At 41.4% G+C, this 24,155-nt stretch overlaps 1 protein-coding gene across 1 annotated transcript; it reads right to left on the bottom strand.

Moving 5' to 3' along the window:
• Nucleotides 1-28: 28 nt before the first annotated feature.
• UROD (uroporphyrinogen decarboxylase) lies at nucleotides 29-21,327 on the bottom strand. Its single transcript, XM_081949051.1, has 10 exons — nucleotides 21,193-21,327; nucleotides 15,173-15,285; nucleotides 13,606-13,685; nucleotides 9,410-9,472; nucleotides 9,092-9,289; nucleotides 8,339-8,500; nucleotides 5,458-5,595; nucleotides 4,458-4,558; nucleotides 3,065-3,131; nucleotides 29-815 (listed from the first exon to the last, which is right to left on the bottom strand). The coding sequence occupies exons 1-10, from the start codon at nucleotides 21,213-21,215 to the stop codon at nucleotides 651-653; spliced, it is 1,110 nt and encodes a 369-aa protein (XP_081805177.1). The 5' UTR covers nucleotides 21,216-21,327; the 3' UTR covers nucleotides 29-650.
• Between the last annotated feature and the right edge of the window lie 2,828 nt (nucleotides 21,328-24,155).

The following is a 24,155-nucleotide window of genomic DNA, read 5'->3' as shown; positions in this document are numbered from 1 at the left end:
TCTTAAAGTTGCCAAGTTTGGCCACCCCTGGTATAAACAATATAATTTGCATATAAGCTAAAAGGGGACCGATTAACCCTTTCTCAGACACAGGATGCTTAACCTGCAAAAGCAGCAGACCATTCAGGCATATGCACGAGGCATACCCTCTCCTCAGATGTTTTGAATTACTCCCCACATCAACAGCGCCACTCTTGCGGCACTTCTGACTATTAAAAGCAACCCAAGTAATTAAAAAAAAAGTTGCTGCAAGAAACAGATGGGTAGGAAGCAAGACAAGACAGCCAATCCCGACGCAGAAGGGCAGATGAAGTTCAATTACAATTTTTAAAAAAGTGTTCACTGATTGTTGGAGGCACTCAAGATTAGTTTTGTAATCAGTCGGAGCAATTTGGGGATAAAAAGTACACAGTTGGGGAAGTCTATGTTTCATAATGAATCCATTTTCTACAGTAGAGACTGAGAAGAAGATAACGTATGTGTGAAAAGCCTGCACTCCCCAGTTTCTTTTGCCAGTTCCTGCCACAGCCTTTGTAGCTAATTACACCGAGATCCTTTCCAGGATGTAACCTCTCAATAACAAGTTACATTTGCTGAGCAGATGATCCATTTCTTTTCTTTTTGCTTAAGGACTGTTTTCTCCGAGTCTCTTAAGAACATTTGTTCAGATTGCAGGAATGCATGTGCACGGCATCCACAAAAGCCCCTACGTGTTCCGGATTGATGTCAGGATAGAGGCCGTGGCCCAAGTTGGCAATGTAACGCTGGGAGCCAAAGCCTTCTAACATCTTTTTTACCAGCTCCCCAATCTTCTCCTGTGGGAAGTGAAAAATGATTAAGCAGACCAGATAGCAATAGGAATAGGAACAGCACTTAGACTTCTATATCGCTTCATAGTGCTTTATACTCCCCTCTAAACAGTTTACAGAGTCAATAAATTGCCCCCAACAATCTGGGTCCTACTTTTACTGACCTCAGAAGGATGAAGGCTGAGTCAACTTCAAGCTCCTTCAGCATCGAACTCCAGACTATGGGCAGAGTCAGCTTGCAATACTGTATTCTAAGCACTGCGCCACCTCGGCTCTTTTACATCACATTTTCAATCTTCAAAACTATTGGGGAACTGGGTAGACATAGCCTAGCACAATTCCTTTGCTCTTTTGCCTAGCTTGCTATCACATTAGACAAACAAATGGTTAGAGCTGACTGTAATTTATGACCAGTCCATGCTTGGAAGAACAAAGTTCCAATTAGCACAGTCGTGGAACATGCTGGAATTTCTAGCATGTATATACTATTGAAACAGTGACATCTACACTGGCTTGGGCATATCATGAGAATGGCTGATGATCTCCTGTATGGAGAATTATTGCAGGGAAAGCACCCCAGAGGGAGACCACAGCTGCGATATAAGGATATCCGAAAGAGGGATCAAAAGGCCTTGGGAATGGACATAAACAGCTGGGAAACCTTGACCTTTGATCGTTCAGCTTGAAGGGTAAAGACGCAGCATGGCCTTCTCCAACTCAATGAGTCAATTGTTCGGCAGGCTGAGGCAGAGGCAGTCCCGGAACCAGCGAAATCTGGGGGCTGGGCAGGGGACAGAATGTATCTGCCCTCAGTGTGGAAGGGATTGCCCCTCTCGAATTGGACTTTTTAGCCACACCAGATGTTGCATTAGGGCCTCTGCCCAGAGCACAATACCATAGTCTTTTGAGACTGAAGGATGCCAATGTATGCTTGGAAGCAATCTGACTTAGAGATAGCCACATTTTGCTCACACTATGCAAAATTCTGAATAATAATAATAATAATAATAATAATAATAATAATAATAATATTTAATGCTTCTAGACCGCCCCCTCTCCCGCAAGGGACTCGGGGCGGTGTACAGTTCATACAAAATATAACAGGATACAATAAAATTAAATTAAATATGTACAGTTGACAATTGACATGGAGGAGGTTAAAATGTAGTTAAAAGAACTGTACAAAGCAGATATAAAATAAATTCGAACCCCTAAAAACAAATACAGTAAATTAAAAAATCCCTAAAATAACCAGATATAATACATTTGCCAGGAGGGACAGTTGAATTATGCCAGGCCTGCTAGTCGGAACAGGTGGGTCTTCAGCTTTTGCCGGAAGGAGCGGAGGTCAGAAGTGGTTCTAATGTCGGGGGGGAGGTCATTCCAGAGGGTTGGGCCCATCACAGAGAAGGCCCTACTCCTCGGTGTCGCCCGCTGGCATTGCCTAGTGGACGGCACCAGGAGAAGTCCCTCCCTGTGTGAGCGTATTGGCCGAATGAGTTATGTAAGGGGGGGGAGCAATGCCTTAAAGCCAACTTTGGTTGTTTCCATAACAAAAGCATGGTTTGAAGTCATTGACTGGTCACTTGGTCCACAGCAGAGAAAAAATGGCAACAGCTCTTTGACCTTCATCAACCTATAAGCAAGATTTTATTCACAGTAGAAAATAACTGGTCGGTGGCTAGTTTAATCGGGTTAGGATTTGAAAATGGTCTTTACTTTAACTTCTTAGTCAATGAAAGGCCTTGGTTACTTGTTTCTTTTTACCAAAAAAAGAGACAAGAACATGAATTTTCAAACTTTTTCAAGTTGGAAAATAGATTTTAAAAAAATAAAGTCCCAGAACCCCTAATCAAGAGGGGTAGGGCTTCTGAATGTCAGTGAGCAAGTCCTGCAACACTATTATTCCTTAGTGGCTAAGGGGGGAAAAACTCTTTTCATAAAGGGCGAAGGGCGGGGGGACTTGGGCTGGAGCCCAACTTCGGAAACTTCTCTCTAGCAGCGTGTGTTCTGTTCTCTCTGTGTGTGCTTTTCCCTCCTACTCTCCACAAGGGACTAAGTTTAAATTCTCTGCAAGGGAATTTCCCCCCTCCCCTTTAATAAATACCTTGTAGAGAATTTTTCTTCCTTTCACCAGCAGACTCCATTCAATTTCCATAGAACCCAGGTAGAAAACAAGTGGATTTATATAAGAAGCCCCTGGCTGCAGAAGTGAGTATAATCTGATTGTTACAGGTTAATGCATGTTTCCTTACCTTGGATGCATATAGAGCACATGGATCTAAATTCCCTTGTAACGTAACGTTTTTTCCTGTCCGCTTGCTGAATTGGGGAAAGAAAATATTACATTGTATGGAAGGCACTTAACCAAGATAAAATTGCTTGTTGGACTTCATTGCCTCAACATGCAATGATAACTCCTAAATAAAAGACGAGCTATCAGTCAAATCCATCCATCCATCTCTGACTAACTGCTGAAGCAGAGAAAGTTACCCACAAAAGCAAGACTTAGGTAGCTGAGTGAAAACAGAACATTACTAATTTCCCTATATGGTACCTTATTTTTTTAATTCTAATTAGAAAAAATAAGATACCATTTTTTTTATTGTGTAAACAGAGAGCAATAAAACATTCTGTCCTATACGTTACACTGTATCAGCCTAACCTGTCCTAGAAAACTCATCTCTACGCAAGAGTAATATTTTATGCATAACCTATGATGGGTATCTTTACTTAAGTCTTAGTTTCAGCTACCATCCCTTTATTTTTCAAGTATCCTATGTGATAGGGATTTGCCTTTTATCACAAGCTACTCTATTATTGCAAAACTGAGGAAGTATGCCAGTGGTGGGTTTCAAATTTTTTTGGAACCTACTCTGTGGGTGTGGCCTGATTTGTGGGAGTGGCTTGCCTGCCATGTGACCGGGTGGGAGTGGCTTGCTGGCCATGTGACCGGGTGGGAGTGGGATGTTAGAAGATCCCAAATGAAGTTAGAAAGACTGGGTCCCAAACCCAGCTGGCTTAACTGGGATAGGGGGAATAGGGGGTAGAGGTTCACCAAGGACCCTCCTCTCCTTTCCCCCCAAAAGCAGAGGGCGTCAGTATTTAGAGGGAAGTCCCCCAACTTCCCCCCTTTGTGTGTCACTCTTTCTCTCTCTCTCTCTTCCCCTGTTTCTCTCCCCCCTTTCCTTCCTCCTCCTTTTCCTCTGTTCCCCCCAGTTTTTCAAGCTGAGCCATTGGGGGAGGTCAGAGGGAGAGAGAGACGGATTGAAGGGTGCAAAGAGATGGGGGCGTCCCATTTTGAGAAGCCTCCCTTAGCAAAAGATCACTGAGAGGAGGAAAGGGAGGATTCCCCACCCCACTCAGCGCTGTTTTCAATGGAAGGCTTCCCCCCCCCCCTCAGCTCTTTCCCTTCCCAAAAAATCGCTGAGAGGAGGAAAGGGGGGTGAGCGAGCAATGGAGTGGCTTCTGGACAGGCAGGGGCTAGCAAGTGAGTGATAGGGGCGGGGCAGGAACTTACTTCCGGGTTCATTGTCCAACAGGTTCGCAAGAACCAGTGCGAACCGGTAGGAACCCACCACTGAAGTATGCCATTAGAAGAGATGACACCCATACAGAGTTCCCAAGGGAATACAACCCATTTCTCACCGAGCCTCTTGAGGACACATGGTCCAGTCCAGGCTAACCACGTCGTACCCAGATTGTGCCAAATCCTCCAGTGCATAGTGGGCATTCTTAGCAAAGATGATCTAGTGGATGGAGAGAAGAGGAGAAGATAGAAAACAACTAGGACTATATGGACAGGGTTACAAACGCTTGGTAACATAGGAACTCACATTTTGCATGAAGTAAAGTTACATTATGTCGTGGCTTAAAAATTATGCATAGTGACATGTTTATTTGAATATTATCCTTTTTTTTCCCAGTCAGGCTTTAGAGAGGATGAAAAAGATGCTTCTATAAAAAGTAGTGGAACTGAAAACCTATTGTCCACCACCTCTGATTAGGGAAAGTCTGCACTCTAAAACTAATCTTTGAAATGTCAGCTTTACTCTCAGTTATGATTTGAGGGGAGAAGGGAACTGTTCTACTTTAACATCCCAATTCTTTCATTTGGAAATGTATATTTCTATACTAAAATATGTTCTTCATATTTTATAATGTTTTGATAAGTCAGGAAAAAGTTCTGACAAAGGAGACTGAAGGAATAGGAAAAAAAAGAGAATAAAGTTTATTCTCTTTTATTGGCTACTATATCAGGGTAGCTATGAATTTTCGGGCAATAGCAGAGGCTACAATTTTTTTGTATTAGTTGCTGGAGTCCATAACTAACTGCACTCCTATCCTACTTGCAAGCACTCCATAGCCATCTGAATATTGGATTACGTAGGTTTTTAGTATGATCCAGGTCTTTTTACCGGCACCTATATTTTTCTCTGTTCTACCTTTATGTTTTCTAGAAAATGTATGTTAATGGTCTTTCAATCATTGAGAAAAACATATGATGGGTGAAATGAACTTCTGGATTCTACCAAAATGTGATATTTGCCTTTAAAATGAACAAAACGCTGTCATTCTGGACAGAATCGCCGTAAATTCTGGGTAATAATTCAGAAAAAAAGCAGAAGGAAACAGTCCCATCTCTTACCATTGGCACCGCAGGGAGAGCATTTTCTTGTAGCTTATTCTTCACACCTTTGGCAATGGACCGAATGAACGGGAGGGCAAACTCTGCAAACTGGACTGGCCCCAGATGTCCTGCGTGGGACTCAAAAATCTGCAGAGCCTGGCAAAAAAAAAGACAAGCAGAGAACCAGAATCACTTCCTGGTTAACGGCTATTCTCCCTCTCTCCTTTCACTTATCTGTAAGGCCCTCCCCACTGTACAAGGTATTCACTCTATTCTGTCCTAGCCTAGAAATATCATTCTAAGGTTGTTCAACTGGAACAAATCTAAGTTTCAATTGCCTTTGGGTTCACCAAAATGTATTAAGGAGAAAATTACACCAGAAAACCCTCAGGTAGTATTATCCATTGTTCGTGTTTTTGTTGAAGGTTTTGTTCCAGGATTAGATTGTCACATGGTAGCTGCAGTTTTTAATCCTATTCTCGGGTGAAAGAATACAGAGGACAAGGCTGCAGCTCCTATTTATTTGGTATAATACAAGAATGAGTTTTATATAGGCAGAATCTATACCAGTATATTCAGGAAGCCTATCATGGTAGCCAGTTATATGGATAGATCTCAGTTTCATCATAATAGTAACTGCAGGCAGTTGGATGAAGGGCAGGACATACATACATACATACATACATACATACATACATACATACATACATATGTCCTGCCCTTCATCCAACTGCCTGCAGTTACTATTATGATGAAACTGAGATCTATCCATATAACTGGCTACCATGATAGGCTTCTTGAATATACTGGTATAGATTCTGCCTATATAAAACTCATTCTTGTATTATACCAAATAAATAGGAGCTTGCAGCTGGCTGCAAGATGTCGTCTCTTGAAACATTTTGGGAAGAAGAAGAATATAGGAGGGAAAAAAGAGTTTTCTAGAGCTCATAAAGCCAGATCAAAAATCTCGAAAGTTGAAAGTGACTGGTATTTTATATATTATTTGCTGTGGTGCAGAGTTGTGCTCTGTTCAACCTCATCAAATTCAGCTTCGATCTGTCTTTATGAACTCCAGAAATCTACTCTTAAAAATAACAAGAGGAAATACAATCAGATATTTATGAAAATTTATGTTCTATGAACAGTAGCCTAAATAATACAGTGCTGATTTATCGATTCAATTATGCTACCTTGAAAGGATCCTTTTCAGTGATGTCAATTCTGATCTAGTTTTGATCTCCCCCTACCTGTTCAATAACTCTTTATATGTGACTATATTTTCCATGTTGATTAAATTTGGGTGTATGTATGCTTCCATCGTAGATAGCCAAATAGGTATTTTGGTATAGTGGTCATGTTTAATTTTGTTCCATATTAGTAACAGAGATTGTCTGATATAATGTCTACTAAAATATTTGTATGCAGATCCCTTTTCATACCAGAGGAAGGCATGCCAGCCTGCTTGGAGGTCATGGCCTTCCAGTTTGAGTAATCTTTTATTTCTCAGCATTATCCATTCCCTTAGCCATTCCCGGCGCCCAGGAGCAGGGCCTTCTCTGTGATGGGCCCAGCCCTCTGGAATGACCTCCCCCCCGACATTAGGATTACTACCGACCTCCACTCCTTCCGTACAAAACTCAAGACCCACCTTTTCCAACTAGCTGGCCTGGCTCAACTATAGTTCTATCTCCAATCCTCCTGGCAATTTTATACTTTTTACATTTTAAAATTTTAAATCGGGGTATTTTAATTTTTAACCTTATTATTATTGTTGTTTTATGTATTGTAACAGTTGCTGTGATTTTATACCTCCTCTGTGTAATGTCTAACCGTGTAATGTCTAATCGTGTAACATGTGATTTATTTATTGTACGCCGCCCCGAGTCCCTTTGTGGAGAGGGAGCGGCTAACAAGTTAAATAAATAATAAATAAATAAATAAATAAATAAATAAATAAATAAATAAATAAATAAATAAATAAATAAATAAATAAATGTTAGTATGGCCGCAGTATAATAGAGTTCCCAATCTGGTAGGCCAAATCCTCCCTTTTCCTTAGTGTCTTGCATAGCCTTAAGTTTTATTCTTGGTTTTCTTCCCTGCCAAATAAATTTCGAAACCAATTGATTCAAATCCTTGAAGAAACCTTTTTCTAATTTAATGGGAATATTCTGAAATAGGAAAAGAAATTTTGGTAATATATTCATTTTTATAACTGCGATCCTGCCCATCAGGGACAGTTGTAGGTTTTTCCATCTTTCTAGATCTTTCTTAGTTTTATTAATCAAATTAGTATAATTATCTTCTTTGATGGTCACACACCTCGCAGATAAATGTATACCAAGATATTTAACTTTTTTGACAATTTGGATACCCAATTTCTTCGTTAACTCCTCTTTTGCTTTTGATGTCATATTTTTAGTCAGCATTTTGGTTATATTTATTTTTAAACCCGCTATTTTCCCATACTCTGTCAATTCCTCAATGAGTTTCGTACCAGACTTTATAGGATCTTCTAACACAAACACTAGATCGTCCGCAAAGGCCTGTAACTTAAATTGCTCCTTTTTGATTTCTAGTCCCTTTATCTGTACCTCTTTACGTACATGGAACAAATGTATATATTGTGATTGGACAGAAGGATAGACAATGTATTAAGTAGATTAATTGTTAATGGTTGAAACTAGCTGTATATAATGTGAATGTATGGTCACTCCGACTCCGCGGTATTGCATTGTTTTAAATGTAAAAATAATAATATATTTTTTTTAAAAAAGGATCCTTTTCAGCAGAAAGATAAAAGGAAGAGTATACCTTCAGAAACCAAGAACCGTTCTATTTAAGGAACTGTGATGCCTACAAACTTAAGGACAGAAGCTATTCAGGGTCCACTCACCTGAGCACCTGCAGCCACCTGTCTCACCAGATATTCCACAATAACGTCAGTCAATAAAGTGAGCAGCTGACAGCTGGCCTCAGGATGTCGGTAGAGCCAAGCCTTGGCTTTCGCCATTGTGTTGGAGCCACCACCTTCAATCATATAGGACATCAAAGTCCACTAGGAACGAGAGTGAGCAGAAAGGAAAAGTACATCTGAATAAAAAAGTCTACTCCAAAGCTAGCCCAGCTTCTGCAATTACAAGAACCTTGCAGAAACAGTGAAGCAGTTCTACCTCAAACAGATTACATGGTTGGCATTGTACCTGTGCTCTCTTCTGAAACTATATCAACAGTTTGTACATTCTGGAGAGTTACACATCTCGTCCAAAAAAAGTAGCCTGTGAAACAAGTTTTCATATCCAACCAAGTCTTTTGGGATGAAATGCAATAGATAAAAAACCCATCTGGCTCAAATCACATATTATGGTAGATATTTGTGGAGTAGATGGTTGGTTAGCCAACTGATCAATGTATTAAGTTAATGGCGGAGGAGCAGGAGTATAAAAGGTCTGGCTGAAAGTAATTAAGAACCAAGACATTTTCTCCTTCCCAAATACTTGTCAAATGCTGCTGCCAAAGACTCAGAACCTTCCTGGTATCCAATAATAACATAGAAATCTAGCACATTCCTATACTGCCCAATAGAAAAGTGTAGAGATGCAAAGAGGGATTTTGTGTAAGGCATGTTTTTCCAAGCAACTGAACTCACTGGGGCACCAGAGAAGCCGATCAGAGGCACCTTCCCTTCCAATCTGTGCCGTGTCAGTGTGATAGCCTGGAAGACATAGCCCAGTTCTGCTGCCACATCGACCTCCTGCCGAAGCTTCAGGAGGTCCTCTACTTCCTTTAGTGGTTCTGGAAACGTGGGTCCTTTTCCTGGCACCATCACCACTTCCATGCCCAGTGCCTGAAAAAGATGAGTCAATGTGGGACCGAACTCATTCTGGTTTTAAAAAGTTTGCCAGCTTCTCTTCTCCCGAGTAAAATCATTAGCAGGATCTCCTCCCCCTCCAGCCATTTCTCATACCTGAGGCACCACCAAGATGTCAGAGAAGATGATGGCAGCATCAAAAGAAAAGCGTCGTAGAGGCTGAAACCGAAGAGATTAGAAAAAACACATAAACTCAATTTGATTTGTACATACGTATTATATGAAATAGGCGAATCTAGCATTCATGATGGTAGTGAAAATATAAAGAATTTGATTGAACAAATTCAGAGAAAAAGTAAAATGGGGTTTTTTTTATGATGCCTAGCAGCTGCCATTCTGTGTGGAGTGTTTTTATACAGAAAAGAAAATTAAGAAACCATAATTACAGGTCTCTCCAGATGCGGCTTTAAGTGCTTCTTGGATAATTAAGAAACCCAGCATTGCTGTATCAATGGCACAATCTTGTCTACCATGCAGGCATATATTGTTCACTAAAGAATTTCTCTACACATCAGTTCTGCTGCTTTTCAGAAACCACATCACCTCTGGTAGTACTATATTGTTAATATTATTCACATTCTTCTACTAATGAGGCACCTCCCTTTTATAAATATATGCCGAAATTTATAGGAAATGCAAGAATGCCTAACTTAGCAAGAGGGAAATTATTGTTCATTTGGGGCAGAACATAGTTATATAAAATATGATATTAACGAGGATCTTTTCAAGAGCTACAATATGATGCTACAAGAGCTATGGCGGCACAGTCGTTAGAATACGGTATTGTGGGCTAACTCTGCATTCGCATTGCCAGCAATTCAATCCTGATGGGGCTCAAGGTTGACTCAGACTTCCATCCTTCTGAGGTCAGTAAAATGAGGACCCGGATTGGTGTGGGGGGGAAATATGCTGACTCTGTAAACCACTTAGAAAGGGCTGTAAAGCACCGTGAAGCAGTGTATAAGTCTAAGTGCTATTGCTATTGGAGGGTGGCAATAATTGTGTCTATACATACCAGTCATACTACTAGAAATATTGGTAGTTCTAGGACAATGTGCTAGATGCTTGCTCTTTTGTTAAGTAAGTAAGCTCCCCGTTAGGAGAGCGGGTGTGCAGAGAAGCGTAATGAGAGTGGTGTGGAAGAACACGCACAAACCAGCATACAGAGACACCGAATAGCAAAAGTAATAGTATTTTACTTATGTGGAAAATAGAGGTATTCAGAGTTTATCAAACAGTCCAAATCATACACGGGTCAGTCAGTCAGTTATCAATGTTTTCAGTTAAGGAGTGGTCTTTCGAACACAGTCCACTATCATATAATCAGTTCAGCACACAAAGTCGCTAACAGTAGCAAAAACACACAGTAACTCACAATACAGTATCCACTGATCAGCATCTAACAAACAGAGAGCTAACAGTCATTCTGGCTCCATCTTATGGCTGCTTGAGGTAACGGCAACCAATCACATTACAGCAATACTTAAAGCTACAGTACTACCATCATGGTTTATATATTGCTGACCCAACTGTTAGCTTACATTCCTAACATCTTCAATTTTGTATCTAAAGAAAGAAGTAATTTGGTTCAAGAAATTTGCTCTTAACTAGGTGAGCCCTATAACATGTGCATTCACAATTACATGCGATGCTTCAGTTACTATTGGACAATATTCTTCACTTTGCTTAAGAAAGATTAAATATGTCTGGGCCCCATCAAATATTTCACGCCAAATCTTATGTTCCACAATTCCCCTGTCCCCCTTCTCAAACGAACAGCCCTTAATGACAAAGAGGAGGAGCCCCCCAGCACGGCTCTCCAAAATGTTTAAAAATCTGGCCCCAAATTGCTGGAAGTGAAAAAAAAACATCAGGCACTTTTTATCATATGTGGTGGACATGCAATGAGGCCAAAAGATATTGGAAAATGATTCAATCATGGTTGGAACAAATGGTGGGAGATCAAATTTTGTTTAAACCAGAAATTTTTCTCCTAGGCATAATAACGGAGGGGTTTAAGAAAAATGTACTCTATCTAATTATACATGTACTAACTGCGGTGCACATAACTTTTGTGCAGTATTGGAAAAAAGAAAATACACCATCAGAGCTAGATATAATCAGAAAAGTGTTGGCCTGTGCGGAAGTAGATAGGCTCACTCTTGAACTTAAAAATAAAGGGGAATCAGAATACTGTGTTTCCCCGAAAATATGATCTGTCCTGAAACTAATGCCTTGCCACATTTTTGACGTGGGCAAAAATATAAGCCCACCCCCGAAAATAAGCCCCCTGGACAACCCCCCCCTCTGGCCAGGCAGAGCACCGCTCACAGACCCAGCGGTATCCCAAAGGCACCAAGCCACGGGAGCCGGGGGGGGGAAAGGCGCTAACGTTGCTTGCTGCCTTTGGGGTACCGCTAGGTTGGGGAGTGGCGTTCTGCCTGGCCGGAGGAGGGAGTTGTCCAGGGGGCTCCCTGTAGGGCCAGGGCACTGCCACGGCGCTCTGAGCATAACTTCTTCTCCGGCTTCCAAACTCCAAAACTCGGCTGCCAAGTCTTCCAGCAGCGGCCGCTCTAGGAGTGCGCTCTATGATTGTGGGCTGGCTGCTGGAAGACTCTCTGTCTGGAAGACTCTCTGTCCGGCAGCTGGCCCACAACCATAGAGCACACTCCTAGAGCGGTCGCTGCTGGAAGACTCGGCAGCCGAGTTTTGGAATTTGGAAGCCGGAGAAGAAGTTATGCTCGGAGCGTGGTGGCAGCGCCCTGGCACTGCAGGGAGACCTGTGCCAGGGCATGGTGAGGCTGGGGGGCATGCTTGCTGGGTGCAGAACAGGCGCTCGCGTAACCCCCTTCTCCAGCTGGGCAGAGCTCCATGCACTGACCTAGGGGGTATCCCTATTGTGCCAAGCCGCAGGAGCTGGGGAGCGGGTAGAGTGCCACATGCCTTGGCGCCTTAGGGATACCCCCTAGGTCAGTGAATGGCGCTCTGTCCGGTTGGAGAGGGGTTTTTCCAGAAGGTTGCCTGTGAGCGTGGTCACCTCATGGCTGTTTCGCCCCTCAGGCTGTGCCCGGCTCTTCGGGAGCCAGTTCGCAAGGGAGCAGCTGCCTGGCAACCCCAAAACAATAAGCCCTCCCCCTATAATAAGCCCAAGGCCATATTTTGTGGGGTAAAAGAAAATAAGACCCTGTCTTATTTTTGGGGAAACACGGTATTTTGAAGTCTGGAACAGATTTTATGATTGGTATAAGACAAGGTGACAAGACTGGAACAAACTGTATATATTGTGATTGGACAGAAGGATAGATAATGCACTAAGTAGGCTAATAGTTAATGGTTGAGACTAATTGTGTATAATGTGAATGTATGGTCACTTCGACTCGGCGATACTGCATTGTTTTAAATGTAAAAATAATAAAAATATATATTTTTTAAAAAATGACAAAGAGGAGGAGGAAGTGACCAATAAAAAATATCTGAGGGGGACAATGATTAGGAACAGCAACCACTTAATGAGAAAAAAAGGAAAATATGATTGGAAAACCATTAAGTAGCTCAGATGAAGAGACAGGTCCTGTGGGATAGTCTCCAAATTGCCAAAGACAGTATTAAAAGATCATGAAAAGTAGTAATTTAAAAATATAAGCAAAGGGTAAATACTAAAAAGTTAATTTTTAATAAACACAAAATTTTCTATTTTAAAATTATATTCAGGTCAAAGAGAAAACTCTCAATGGGCCAAAATAGAAAAAGATTAATGTGTGGAAAAAAAGAAAAGGTTTTTTTTCCCCAATATGAAAATTATAAAAACAGACCCAATAATGTTTAAAGTGATGCTGTCAGACTGACAATGAACACTGAAAAAATATTGACAAGTTTTATAACAATGTGACAGAAAACAGAGGAAGCATTATATAAACAGAAGATTAAAAAGCGGAAAAAGAACTCCCAAAGCTGTCAGCAATGTATATAATTGTTTTGTAGGCAAATAAACAAAAATGTAGGTTACTAATATGTTCTTTTTAAGACAAAACTACATTGGGCAAATTAATGAAAATAAACCTAACGAAAACATCCCAAATTAAGTTCTGAGAGAGAAGGTAAGAAATACACGCAGTACAATAAGGATGAATAAATAAAAGAAGCAAAGAAGGGAAAGCACCCAGGATACACAGACATTAAACAAGTGGAGCAGAAATTAACTTTAGAAAAGAACAAAACGAAAATAGACTTAAGAGGTAAGTCATGTCCTGAACAGAACTTCAGTTCTGAATAACATAAAGCTCCCTCCTTACTTGCAGCGTAAGTTCACAGCATGTCTCTGGTGATCGACAGGTTGCAAAGAAATCCTGAGCTGCTCGAGTCTCACGGAATTCTGCAAAATAATTAGAACGTGGTTGGAACGTGGATCGAATGGTCCTTAAATGAACTGTTGTAAGTCGAGGACTACCTGTATTCACACCCAGAATTTTCCCTAGAATCTGATCTTTAGAATATATTTTTTTCCCTTGCCCTCTTCTCATTTGACAGAAATTAACTCTTGCTTCATAATTCATGGCTTATATATCTTATTAAAATAAAGTGTCTGTCACTGCGTTAATTGTTTTCTAGCCAAACTGATGAGTTACTGCGCAGGTCATAGGCAGGTCATAGGCCTTATCAGCAAGTGATGTCCTGCGCCTGCTCACACACATTCCAGAGACTTCTTTCCTTTTGATCTTCTGTTCGTCTGCCAAGAAGGTGGGCGACAAAGTGCTCTTGCCAAAATGTAACAATTAGATAGATTTGTTTATTTTCTTATTTTCATATTAAAGTTTGTTTTAATTAGAACTTGTTACTGGATCTTACTTTCGTTTCCTTGAAGATATGCTGTTTGGAAAAGCCGTCGATTCTAGACCTCATTAGCTCAGGGTGAAATTTCCCCTGACAGTGTCCATACCCAACCCAAGAGTGTCAGGCTGATATAGTGGTTAAGGCATCAGGCTAGAAACTAGGAGACTGAATTCTAGTCCTGCCTTTACTCACAAAACCAGCTGGATAATCTTGGGCCAGTCACTCTCTTTCAGCCCTAGTTGGAAAATGGAATGGCAAATAACTTCTGAAAATTCAGGCCAAGGAAACTGCAGAGACTGTCTAGGTAGTCAGCTGGAATCAACATTGACTTGAAGGCACAAAAACCAATACTACCCCACCCCAAATACTACCAATCACTTCAGAAAAAGCCACAAGGTATAGAAAAAGCTATACTGTCTAGCCTCCCAAATTCAGGTAACTAATGGGGGTCCCTTTTCTTTTTGCTGCCATCTAATGGCTATCTATAAAGGGATGCAGTGGCTCAGTGGCTAAGACGCTGAGCTTGTCGATCAAAAGGTCAGCAGTTCGGCGGTTCAAATCCCTAGCACCATGTAACTGAGTGAACTCCCGTTACTTGTCCCAACTTCTGCCCTCCTAGCAATTCAAAAGCATGTAAAAATGCAAGTAGAAAAATAGGAACCACCTTTGGTGGGAGGTGTTCCATGCGCCTTTGGCGTTTAGTCATGCCGGCCACATGACCACGGAGACATCTTCGGACAGCACTGACTCTTTGGCGTTGAAACGGAGATGAGCACTGCCCCCTAGAGTCCGGAACAACTAGCACATATGTGCGAGGGGAATCTTTACCTTTACCTTAATGGCTATCTGGACTTTTACAATTCAGAAATGACACACTGACTAGACAACAGAAACAGTATTATTGGACTACAATTCCATTCAACTCAACCAATATGGCCAAGGACTAAGAATAACTAGCACTGCAACTTTTTGAAAGCAATAAACGGCACCTCTTGTAGAAATCCATGTCACCCTTTCTGCTTTAATTACCTGGCAGGTATCTTCCTGCCTGCCTCATGCACCAAACAGGAGTATATTTTGTCTCTTCCCCACGTGCTGCTTGCAGGAAAGTATCATTTTTCAATTCAGGAAACCCTGTAGGACTAATCAGAAAACAAAAAGCAATATGAACATAAAAGATGGAGACTTTGAATCTTCCAGATGACTACAGCTGGTGGTATTAAGCAGTTATTTCTCAATATAAATTCTACAGCCTTCCTTAGTGTGGGAATTACAAGAGTGGAAATCCTGCATCTGTACAGGGAAAAATCGAACACTATCTTTTTAATTCCTCCTTGGGGTTAAGGATGCAGTGAAGAGCTAATGGTGTCTGCCATAAATATTGTGGCAGCTGATCACAAGAGGAAAACAACATCAAATGTGGCTTTGGGAAATCTTTCCCAGCTCTTTACCAATGGGAGGCATTCATCATGAAGTAACACGCTGTGTTTGTGCATGAGCATTTCTGTTCCTGTCCCATGGTGTCTACGCACTGGGAGGAGAGTGGACTCCATATGTTCCACTCTGGGGCACACGACTAGGAGAGAGCAGGGAGGTTGCTTAGAATAGGGCACTGCCAACATTCAAAGTCATGCCCCTTAGGGATGCCCTGTGTGAATTTGTTTAGGATTTCTTTTTCTCTGTGCTCCTGGCTGGGTCCAAACCATTTCGATCTTGATCTTTCTTTTCACAATGTGTGTGCCTACAGTGATTTGATCCCGGTTTGTTCAGTTTCCAGAGTGTTATCCTGCTGACAGGCATTCAGGCAGGCAGAGTCCCAACCTCGTCACCTTTCTTTCCAATATTCCAAAGGGCTGGAATAAATAGCCAAGGAAATCACAGCTAGAAATTCTTCCCACCCCCCCCCCTTTAATCCCATAAGCAGCCTTAGGAAGCATCTGGGTTTTCTGCCATATGATAATGAGCTGCATTTGGGTGCACTTTGTCCCCAGGCATTAAGCAGGTTGAATGCACACACAGAAACACACATGTGTAGAGAGAGAGAGAGAGATAATTGAGGGCACATACAGACTGTGTATGTTTGTGTGCTCTCCCCTTATGTTGTACATGTATGTATTATTTATCCATGTGTGTGTACTCTGGGAAACACAAGACAGATGGCATATACTTTGTTCGTGGTTATTCGATCATAATGAATGCAGAGTTAAAATGGAAGTGCCATAGGCTCACATGAGAATGTTTTCTGCTTTTTTTTTTCCTCTGCAGCTCCCCAGCTTCTTCTGATCCATTTTCAGACTTGCTATCTCTATTGTCAGCTTCTTCCCGGATATCTATCTATATATTAATGCAACTCCCATTGCTATGATCTTTAACTGGGTGAAATGGTGCATCATAGGCCAAGGGTTTTGGGACCAAGTCACCTTTAATGGGTTAATTTACATAAAGTGATCCCAAGGGAATGAAATTTGGGGGAATGTGGCTGCTTCCTATTGGCTGCTGCTCCGTTCACCTGATCTTCATTTTCAAATTTCTTTTTGACAGTTTCTCAGTCAGTCTCACAATACTTTACTCCCTCCCCAGCCAGCAGCAGCCATTTATCTCTCTTCTGGGAAGGGAAGGGATAGGAAGGGAAGAGAAGGGAATCCATGTGCAACCCCCACCTGCCCCCATGCCCTCTGCATGCTTCCCCCAACCTGTGCTTACACACCCGCACACTTTCCCAACCCCACACTGGCTTTCCCCAACCCATGCAGCACCTGTTATGCGACCCCATGCACGCTCCCTGACCCATGCTCCCACCCCCGTGTGCCTTCCTTGACCCACTCTTGCGTTCCCCAATGTACCTTTCCTGACATGCATTGTCCCCTGTGTGTCATCACTGATCCACATGACACCTCTTGTGCGCTGTCATGTCCTCTCTCCAACCCCTGCCTCTCTGGCACACCTTCCTGACCCATGTAGCACCTTTTGGGAATCCCCATACACCCAGGCTGTCTCGCCCGTATGCCATCCCTGACCTGCACAGCACTTCTATGCTCCCACTACCCTTCGGTACTCTTCCACATTCCTCCTGTGAACCATCCCCAACCAGAGCAGCACCTCTCATACAACCCATGCAGTCTTCTGGAGCCACGCTGTCTTCTGCACACCCTAATTGACCCTCATAGCCCCTCTTACACCCCTGTGATCTCCACATCCTTTTTCATCCACACTATTCCCCCCCCCCATGCATCCTACCTGAACCTCAGGCACCTTGGATACCCTTTCCAACCTACATCATCATCTGCACAACCTCCCTAACCCTCACAGCATCTCTGATGCACACCCACATATCCTTCCCAAACCACAGGGTACTTCTCACACATTCCCATGTATCCTTCCTAACTTGCACCTACATGCACCTCCTTGCTCTCTTCCCACTCCCAGCAGCGACCACGTAGCTCCTGCTGGCTTCCTCACTGACTTTCTCCCTGTAAGCTTTCCATAAACAAAGCAAATAGGAATTTTATGGAGGAAGGGAGGGAGATAAGAGCAGAACGATAGGAAGGGAGGGAAGGAAGGAAGGAAGGAAAGATCTCTGATGCTCCCTGCCAGTTTCCCACTGGAAACTTAATGGGGAAACAACAGGAAATTGGAAGTCACTCCTGTTTCCACTGCTTTTTTGCCCTCCCATAGTTGTCCTGTTTCTCTGCTTAAGTAAGACAATATCTCTGAAATGATGACCTAATGGCCGTGGGGTGGGCTAGCCAGATAAAAAATTAAGTTCCATTCTGTTCTATTTTCTGAGAATTATCCTAGTGAGGGTCAAACACACAGAACCCTGAGGTCCTTTACATGATTTCTTTCCAACTGTGGCAGAAAGCTGAAAATAAACGAAACCTCCCCTCCCTCTCAATGGCTATTCTTTTAAATAAAAAAATAAAAAATCAGATCTTGATTATTTTTCTGGAAGTGATTTTTGCCTCAATTGCAAAAGGAAAGCATTCTGAAGATTTTCAGAAATATTCTGAGCTCCGATTCCTAAATAAAAGTTACACAATAAGCTTTACTCTTACATGCAAACTCAAGTTCTGAATGTAGCATCCTCATCTCCTATGGAGATATATCCAAACGCTTCTAAATCCAGTCTTGGGTTTTACATATGCACTTATGTAAACGGTTCTCAAATGAAAGCACGTTTTTCTGTGTTTCTCAAGTAAGATAAAACAGATGACAGGAAGTATGTGGAAGCTGAACGATAATTAAATTTTGCAACTTGAACCCCCTCCCCCTCCTCCAAATAAAGGTGTTTAGTGGCGGTTGCGTTTCTCAGCTCCATATTCTTCTTTATTTCTTTTATTTCCTTATATTGATACAATCCAATGTTTCAAACCATAAAATCACCCACCACACACACACACAAAACACACAAAACTATCCAATGAACTTCGCTAGTTATCAGTTCCAGAAACAAATGCTTGTACTAAATGAGGAAAAAATTATATAACCAATTCTCAAGCCCTTCCGCTATGCTACTACTATTTTTACTCACTAGTTCAAAACCAATCCATAATCATCTTTATTTGTTGACTCAGAAACACTTAGAACAGGGGTGTCCAAATTTGGGAACTTTTAAGACTTGTGGACTTCATCTCCCAGAATTCTGGGAGTTGACTTGTGGACTTCAATTCTGGGAGTTGAAGTCCACAAGTCTTAAAGTTCCCAAGTTTGGACACCCCCGACTTAGAATAAGAAAGTAAAATCACTGCCCTATTCTAAGTATTTGTCTGAATGACCAGCACCAAACAAATATACCCCCTCCCCCTACAAAAAAATAGTCCCTGTAAACAAAATGAAAAGAAATTCAAAAACGTAGTAGCTTGGCTTTGAAACGGATAACAGAAATGGAAAACTGGCTGAACCCTGACAATACAACTTTGGCTCCCTTTGCCTGGGGTACTGAGGCAGAGATGCCGAGTTGTCAGGTAGGCATTCTCCTTGAAAGATCTGTTGGGATGCTGAAGTTCAGGGTTTGGGATGACAGAAGAGATTCCTGTAAGGGAGAAAACACATCCTCCAAACTCTGCAGAATTCCAGCCCTCTGAAAGCAAGTATCAGAGCAGTTTCTCTCACATCACAGCAGAGCTAAAGTTAAATCTCCTCAGCTGTCAGAGACACAACAGTGTAGGATTACACTTGCTGACAGTTTATCCAGAAGCAGCTACAGATGCCCCTAGCCCCTATGCCACTGTCACACAATAACAATGATTTTTCTAGGTTAGCATAATCTTTTTTCACTTGTCAGTAATATAGAGCAGCAGTTAACTTTTGATTACCTGCTTATATTGTCAGCGTCATTAGTCAGGCAAAGAACAACAGCAATGTAGTATATTAATTTTTTAAATGCAAGGTGATTCTGAAATAAATTTCACTAAGTTCCAGAGACTTATTCCCAGGTAAGTGTTCATAAGATTCTAACTTAAATGGCCCATGTTTCATAAGAAAAAACTGTGCATTTTTACAATCCCCTTCACTGAGATATATGGAGTTGTACTGACTCACACTTTACACATGCCATCCCAAAATTAATTCCTATTCAATCACTTAAGTCATCAACTTAAGGGTCTTATTGAGCGGTGACTCTCAAAATTCTAGCCATTTTGGTTATAGAAAGTCTGTGAGCTATACAATACCATTTGGGAAGGAAAAGGTTGGGATAAGCCATTATCTCTAAAAAGGTATAAGATAGAGTAGATAAATTCACTCAGTAGGCACAGGACAATGATAGCAGAATTTTGGCTCTCATATTCAACTGGACTGTGCACCTGTATTTTTTTTATTGCAAAATGTTATTTGGAAATTATTTCGAAATATCACCTTTACAGCCCAATTCTTATTATCTCACTTCAAAAACAAACACTGAGAACTTAGGTTTCTTGTCCCTGTATATATTTCAAAACGATCACACAATGTTTTCAACCCTTTTCACATTTATATTTCTGAAGGACGGTAACAGAGAGAAGGAGAGGGCAGCGTAAAATGTCCCAGATATTGTGAATTGTAATTCTCGTGTCCCCTGACCATAGTAGGCCAACTGGGGCAGATAGCAACTAGATTCCAATCGTATCTGGAAGGTTACAGCTTTGCCTTCCTTGAACTAAGGAGCAATTGAAGAGAAAGAGAGATTCTCAGAATACCATGTTCTTAGGCTGCTTTCCACACCCAGGAGATAATCTCAAAACGGGGACAAATGAGACGTTTGATCCCCCTGGTTTTTAAGCCGCAGAACAAAAAACGACTACTGAAATCTAATCTCTTTTCTGCCAGAAATGCCTAGTCACACATGAAAATTAAGAAAGGCGAAGGATAATGAACTCTTTTATAAAGTCCTGCCTATCATTCTTGACACAGTGCTACCCTGGGCGCCCAAACTAAACACTAGCTCACGGGGGAGAGGGGGGGCTGCAAACCACTAGATTTCTCAGTTAAGTGGCCTCCTTTTCCTGAGCCTTGGATCTTGGGGAGCATGTCCCCACGTGAAGCTATCTGCTCACACTGAAGAACTAATGACTTTGCCACAAGGCAGGGGTCCCCAAACTTGGCAATTTGAAGACTTGTGGACTTCAACTCCCGGAATGCCATTTCAACTCCCGGAATGCCACTTCAATTCTGGGAATTGAAGTCCACAAGTCTTCAAGTTGCCAAGTTTGAAGACCTCCACTATAAGGGGGGGGAAGGAGGGGGGGAAGGCAGGAATCCCCATTTCTTGGAGCATAACCCAAGCAGAGACCTCCACTCTTGTGCCTCTTCCCCATGCAACCCAATTCATGCCGGACGGCTTCGGACACCGCTCCCTAATTTGCCGTATGCCAGCTCCCTCCGACCGAACCCACGGCAGCCTTCCCCAGCTCGGTGCCATGCAGGTTGTACTACAATTCCCGAAGTTCTGCCGGCCTTAGCCAATGACCGCGAGATTTGGGAACTATGGGAAATGTAGTCCAATAAAATCTAGAGCAGAAAGGAGAAATGCTATTCGAGCCCTCTGTTTCGTCTCCGCAGCCGCTACTCACACGACCATTCCATTCTTTTCCATCTTGCCCTCTACGCGGCGGTGCGTGTCTTTTCCCCGCCCTGCTGCCTAGCAAAAGAAAAAAAACAAACCCCTCTCCTCTAGACTTCCGGATTCTTGTCCTGGCTGTCCTAATTGGTGCTCTTTGGACCCGCCCAAGGCTTGCGTCAAAAGAGAGGGGCACCATTACCGTAATGATCGCCGTAGTAGCTCCGACAAAAAAAGAGCAAAGTCAAAGAAGGCTCTATTTGCATGATGCTGAAACCATACGCTTGAATTCGATTAACAATATGTTACTCTACATATTCTCTTTACATATACTCCACATATATACATATATGTAGCGTATATACATATACTCTACATACAAGCTACAATACGTACGTGTTAAGTTCCAATAAGGAATTGAGTTAACGTAATAAGCCACCTTTTGTTCATCATGTTTTTTGGGGATGGGATTAAGTGTGACAGTGTAATGCTCAAATATCTAAATATTGTGTTTAGAATAGAATGGAATGGAATGGAATAGAATAACAGAGTTGGAAGGGACCTTGGAGGTCTTCTAGTCTAACCCCCTGCTTAGGCAGGAAACCCTACACAACTTCAGACAAATGGTTATGCAACATCTTCTTAAAAACTTCCAATGTTGGAGCATTCACAACTTATGGAGGCAAGTTCTTCCACTGATTAATCATTCTGTCAGGAAATTTCTCCTCAGTTCTAAGTTGCTTCTCTCCTTGATTAGTTTCCACCCATTGCTTTTTGTTCTACCCTCAGGTGCTTTGGAGGATAGTTTGACTCCCTCTTCTTTGTAGCAACCCCTGAGATATTGGAACACTGCTATCATGTCACTCCTAGTCCTTCTGTTCATTAAACTAGACATACCCAGTTCCTGCAACTGTTCTTCCAGATGAGGGTGGATGTGATTACAGTTTACATGTTCTTAAAGAAGTAAGTTTATCAGTGCCTATGATTTAATAGTCAGATAGTTGCAACACTCATATGACAGATGGAGATGGACTAATAATGAATCTGTTGTTAAGAACAAGCTAAGAACAAATATTGCAGAAATCAAGGGATTTTTAGATATAACCTAATCATAGCAACTAGAAACATACTCACAGTCTCTATGTGATAAACCTTGACTGAATTCTGCATCAGATCATTGATCCAGAATTCCAAACCCCTATGGTTTAAGGCTTGCTAAAATATATATATAAAATTTGGGTACCAGAACTGAACTGTATAAATCTTGATTCTCTTGGCAGCCATTTCACAATTGTCTGTGTTTTTTCAACTCAGATCTGCTAGATTGAAAAAAGATCTCCAAGAGGTTGTATCAAGAACTGAACTTGCAACTTTATATAACAATGCTGTATGAATCTGACTATGCACTTCTGTGATAGGACTGGAAAAAATATTTTATGAATATTTTATGACAACTAATCCTTAACTTACTAGCTCAGTCTATCTCTCAACCCAGGGTTAAGTTTTAGGCCACTTCATTCATTAAATTATAGTTTGTAAGCAGGAAACAATTAACAGTATTGCAGCTCTTTGCTACTATCAAGTGGTTACCTGGATTTATGCAGCTCTAGCATGGCAGCAAATGGTCAGGCTATGTATGTAAAAGAAGAAATACTATGCTATTGGGGAAAAAATGCTCAGTTCTCTTTTTTTTAACCATTTTTAATTTTTAGAGATCCCTCCATTTCCTCTTTAAAATTCTCCAAGTGTTGTGATGATCTTAATCATATGTACATATTGGTGTTTTAGTTGTGTAAAACTGAGTACTTGGAAAGTGAAGTGTACATATAACATATTTTCAGTGCGCTGTGGATTCTCCCGCCCCCCCCAAAAAAGGTTGAAACAAAGAAACTGATAAAACTGCCTTTGACAACACCCATGTTTTTATCTATAGGATGCTGAATGGTTCTACGGGTAAGGCCATTTTTATCTGCAGAGAGCATGTTGTATCTGTAGAAGAGTCACCCATGGTTTTTAATCAGTTTGAAGCAGAAGTGGCCTCTGACTGTTAATATAGGAAGACATCACACAATTCAGAGCTCAGAACTTATAAAATCTCCTAAATATTTCATTACCAAACATGTAATGAGAGTATTCTTAATAAACATATACATAATTAGCAATGCGCTGTACAGTCACATGCAACACAGAATAAAATTGATTTATAATGTAAGCAAAGAGTCCTGAGCTTAACCCTTTAGCTATCATCAGTATTAGCCAAGGCATTTCACTGCCTTAGGTAAAGTGGTAAATTTCCCCTTCACTGCTGCCACATCATGATATATCACATCCATGTTTGGTCAAGCTATTTTATTACCTGATATGTAACTTACATCTGAGAAAATAATTATCCTATAAAGAGTCATAGTTCAGTGGCAAACCATTTGCTTCTACGACGTCTCAGTTAAATCCTTGGCATTTATACAAAGGTGGTGGGGAAAATCTAAAACATTACTACAATCAACCAAACAAAATTGGTAAACCAGCTAGACTGGTGGGTTGATCCCACAAAAGGCAGCACCTTAGGTCTCTAATCCACAGGAAATATGGCCTTGGGCTTTCTTCCAAAACAAACTGCTTGCTGAAACTTCAAGATTAAGAGAGGTGCTTTTTTCAATCATTCTAGAATGTTATTAAGAAAACAGACAGTGAGAAAATGGTGCTTGATTCTGGGAGAGAAGAGACAGAAGTGACAGAATTAGTATGATAATCACTGATCCATTAGATTAGGAAAGCATGAGCTGGATTCAGAGATTACCCTAACCCAAAATGGAATCCATGCAGTATAATCTGTCTTTACAGATTAGAAAGCTGCCTGAATCCAGTTGATTGTGATTTATTCAATAAAAAAGTACGAAGCAGCCAAAATAAGCAGATCTTAATGGGTTGGTGGTTCGAAACTCCCCAGCGGGCAAATAGAACAAGAGCCCCGGCGCT

The sequence above is a fragment of the Natrix helvetica genome, assembly GCF_964273705.1.
Source record: "Natrix helvetica genome assembly, chromosome: 3".
Taxonomy (NCBI): Eukaryota; Metazoa; Chordata; class Lepidosauria; order Squamata; family Natricidae; genus Natrix; species Natrix helvetica.
The sequence above is the reverse complement of the archived record's forward strand: the minus strand, read 5'-3'. Positions and strand labels throughout refer to the sequence as shown.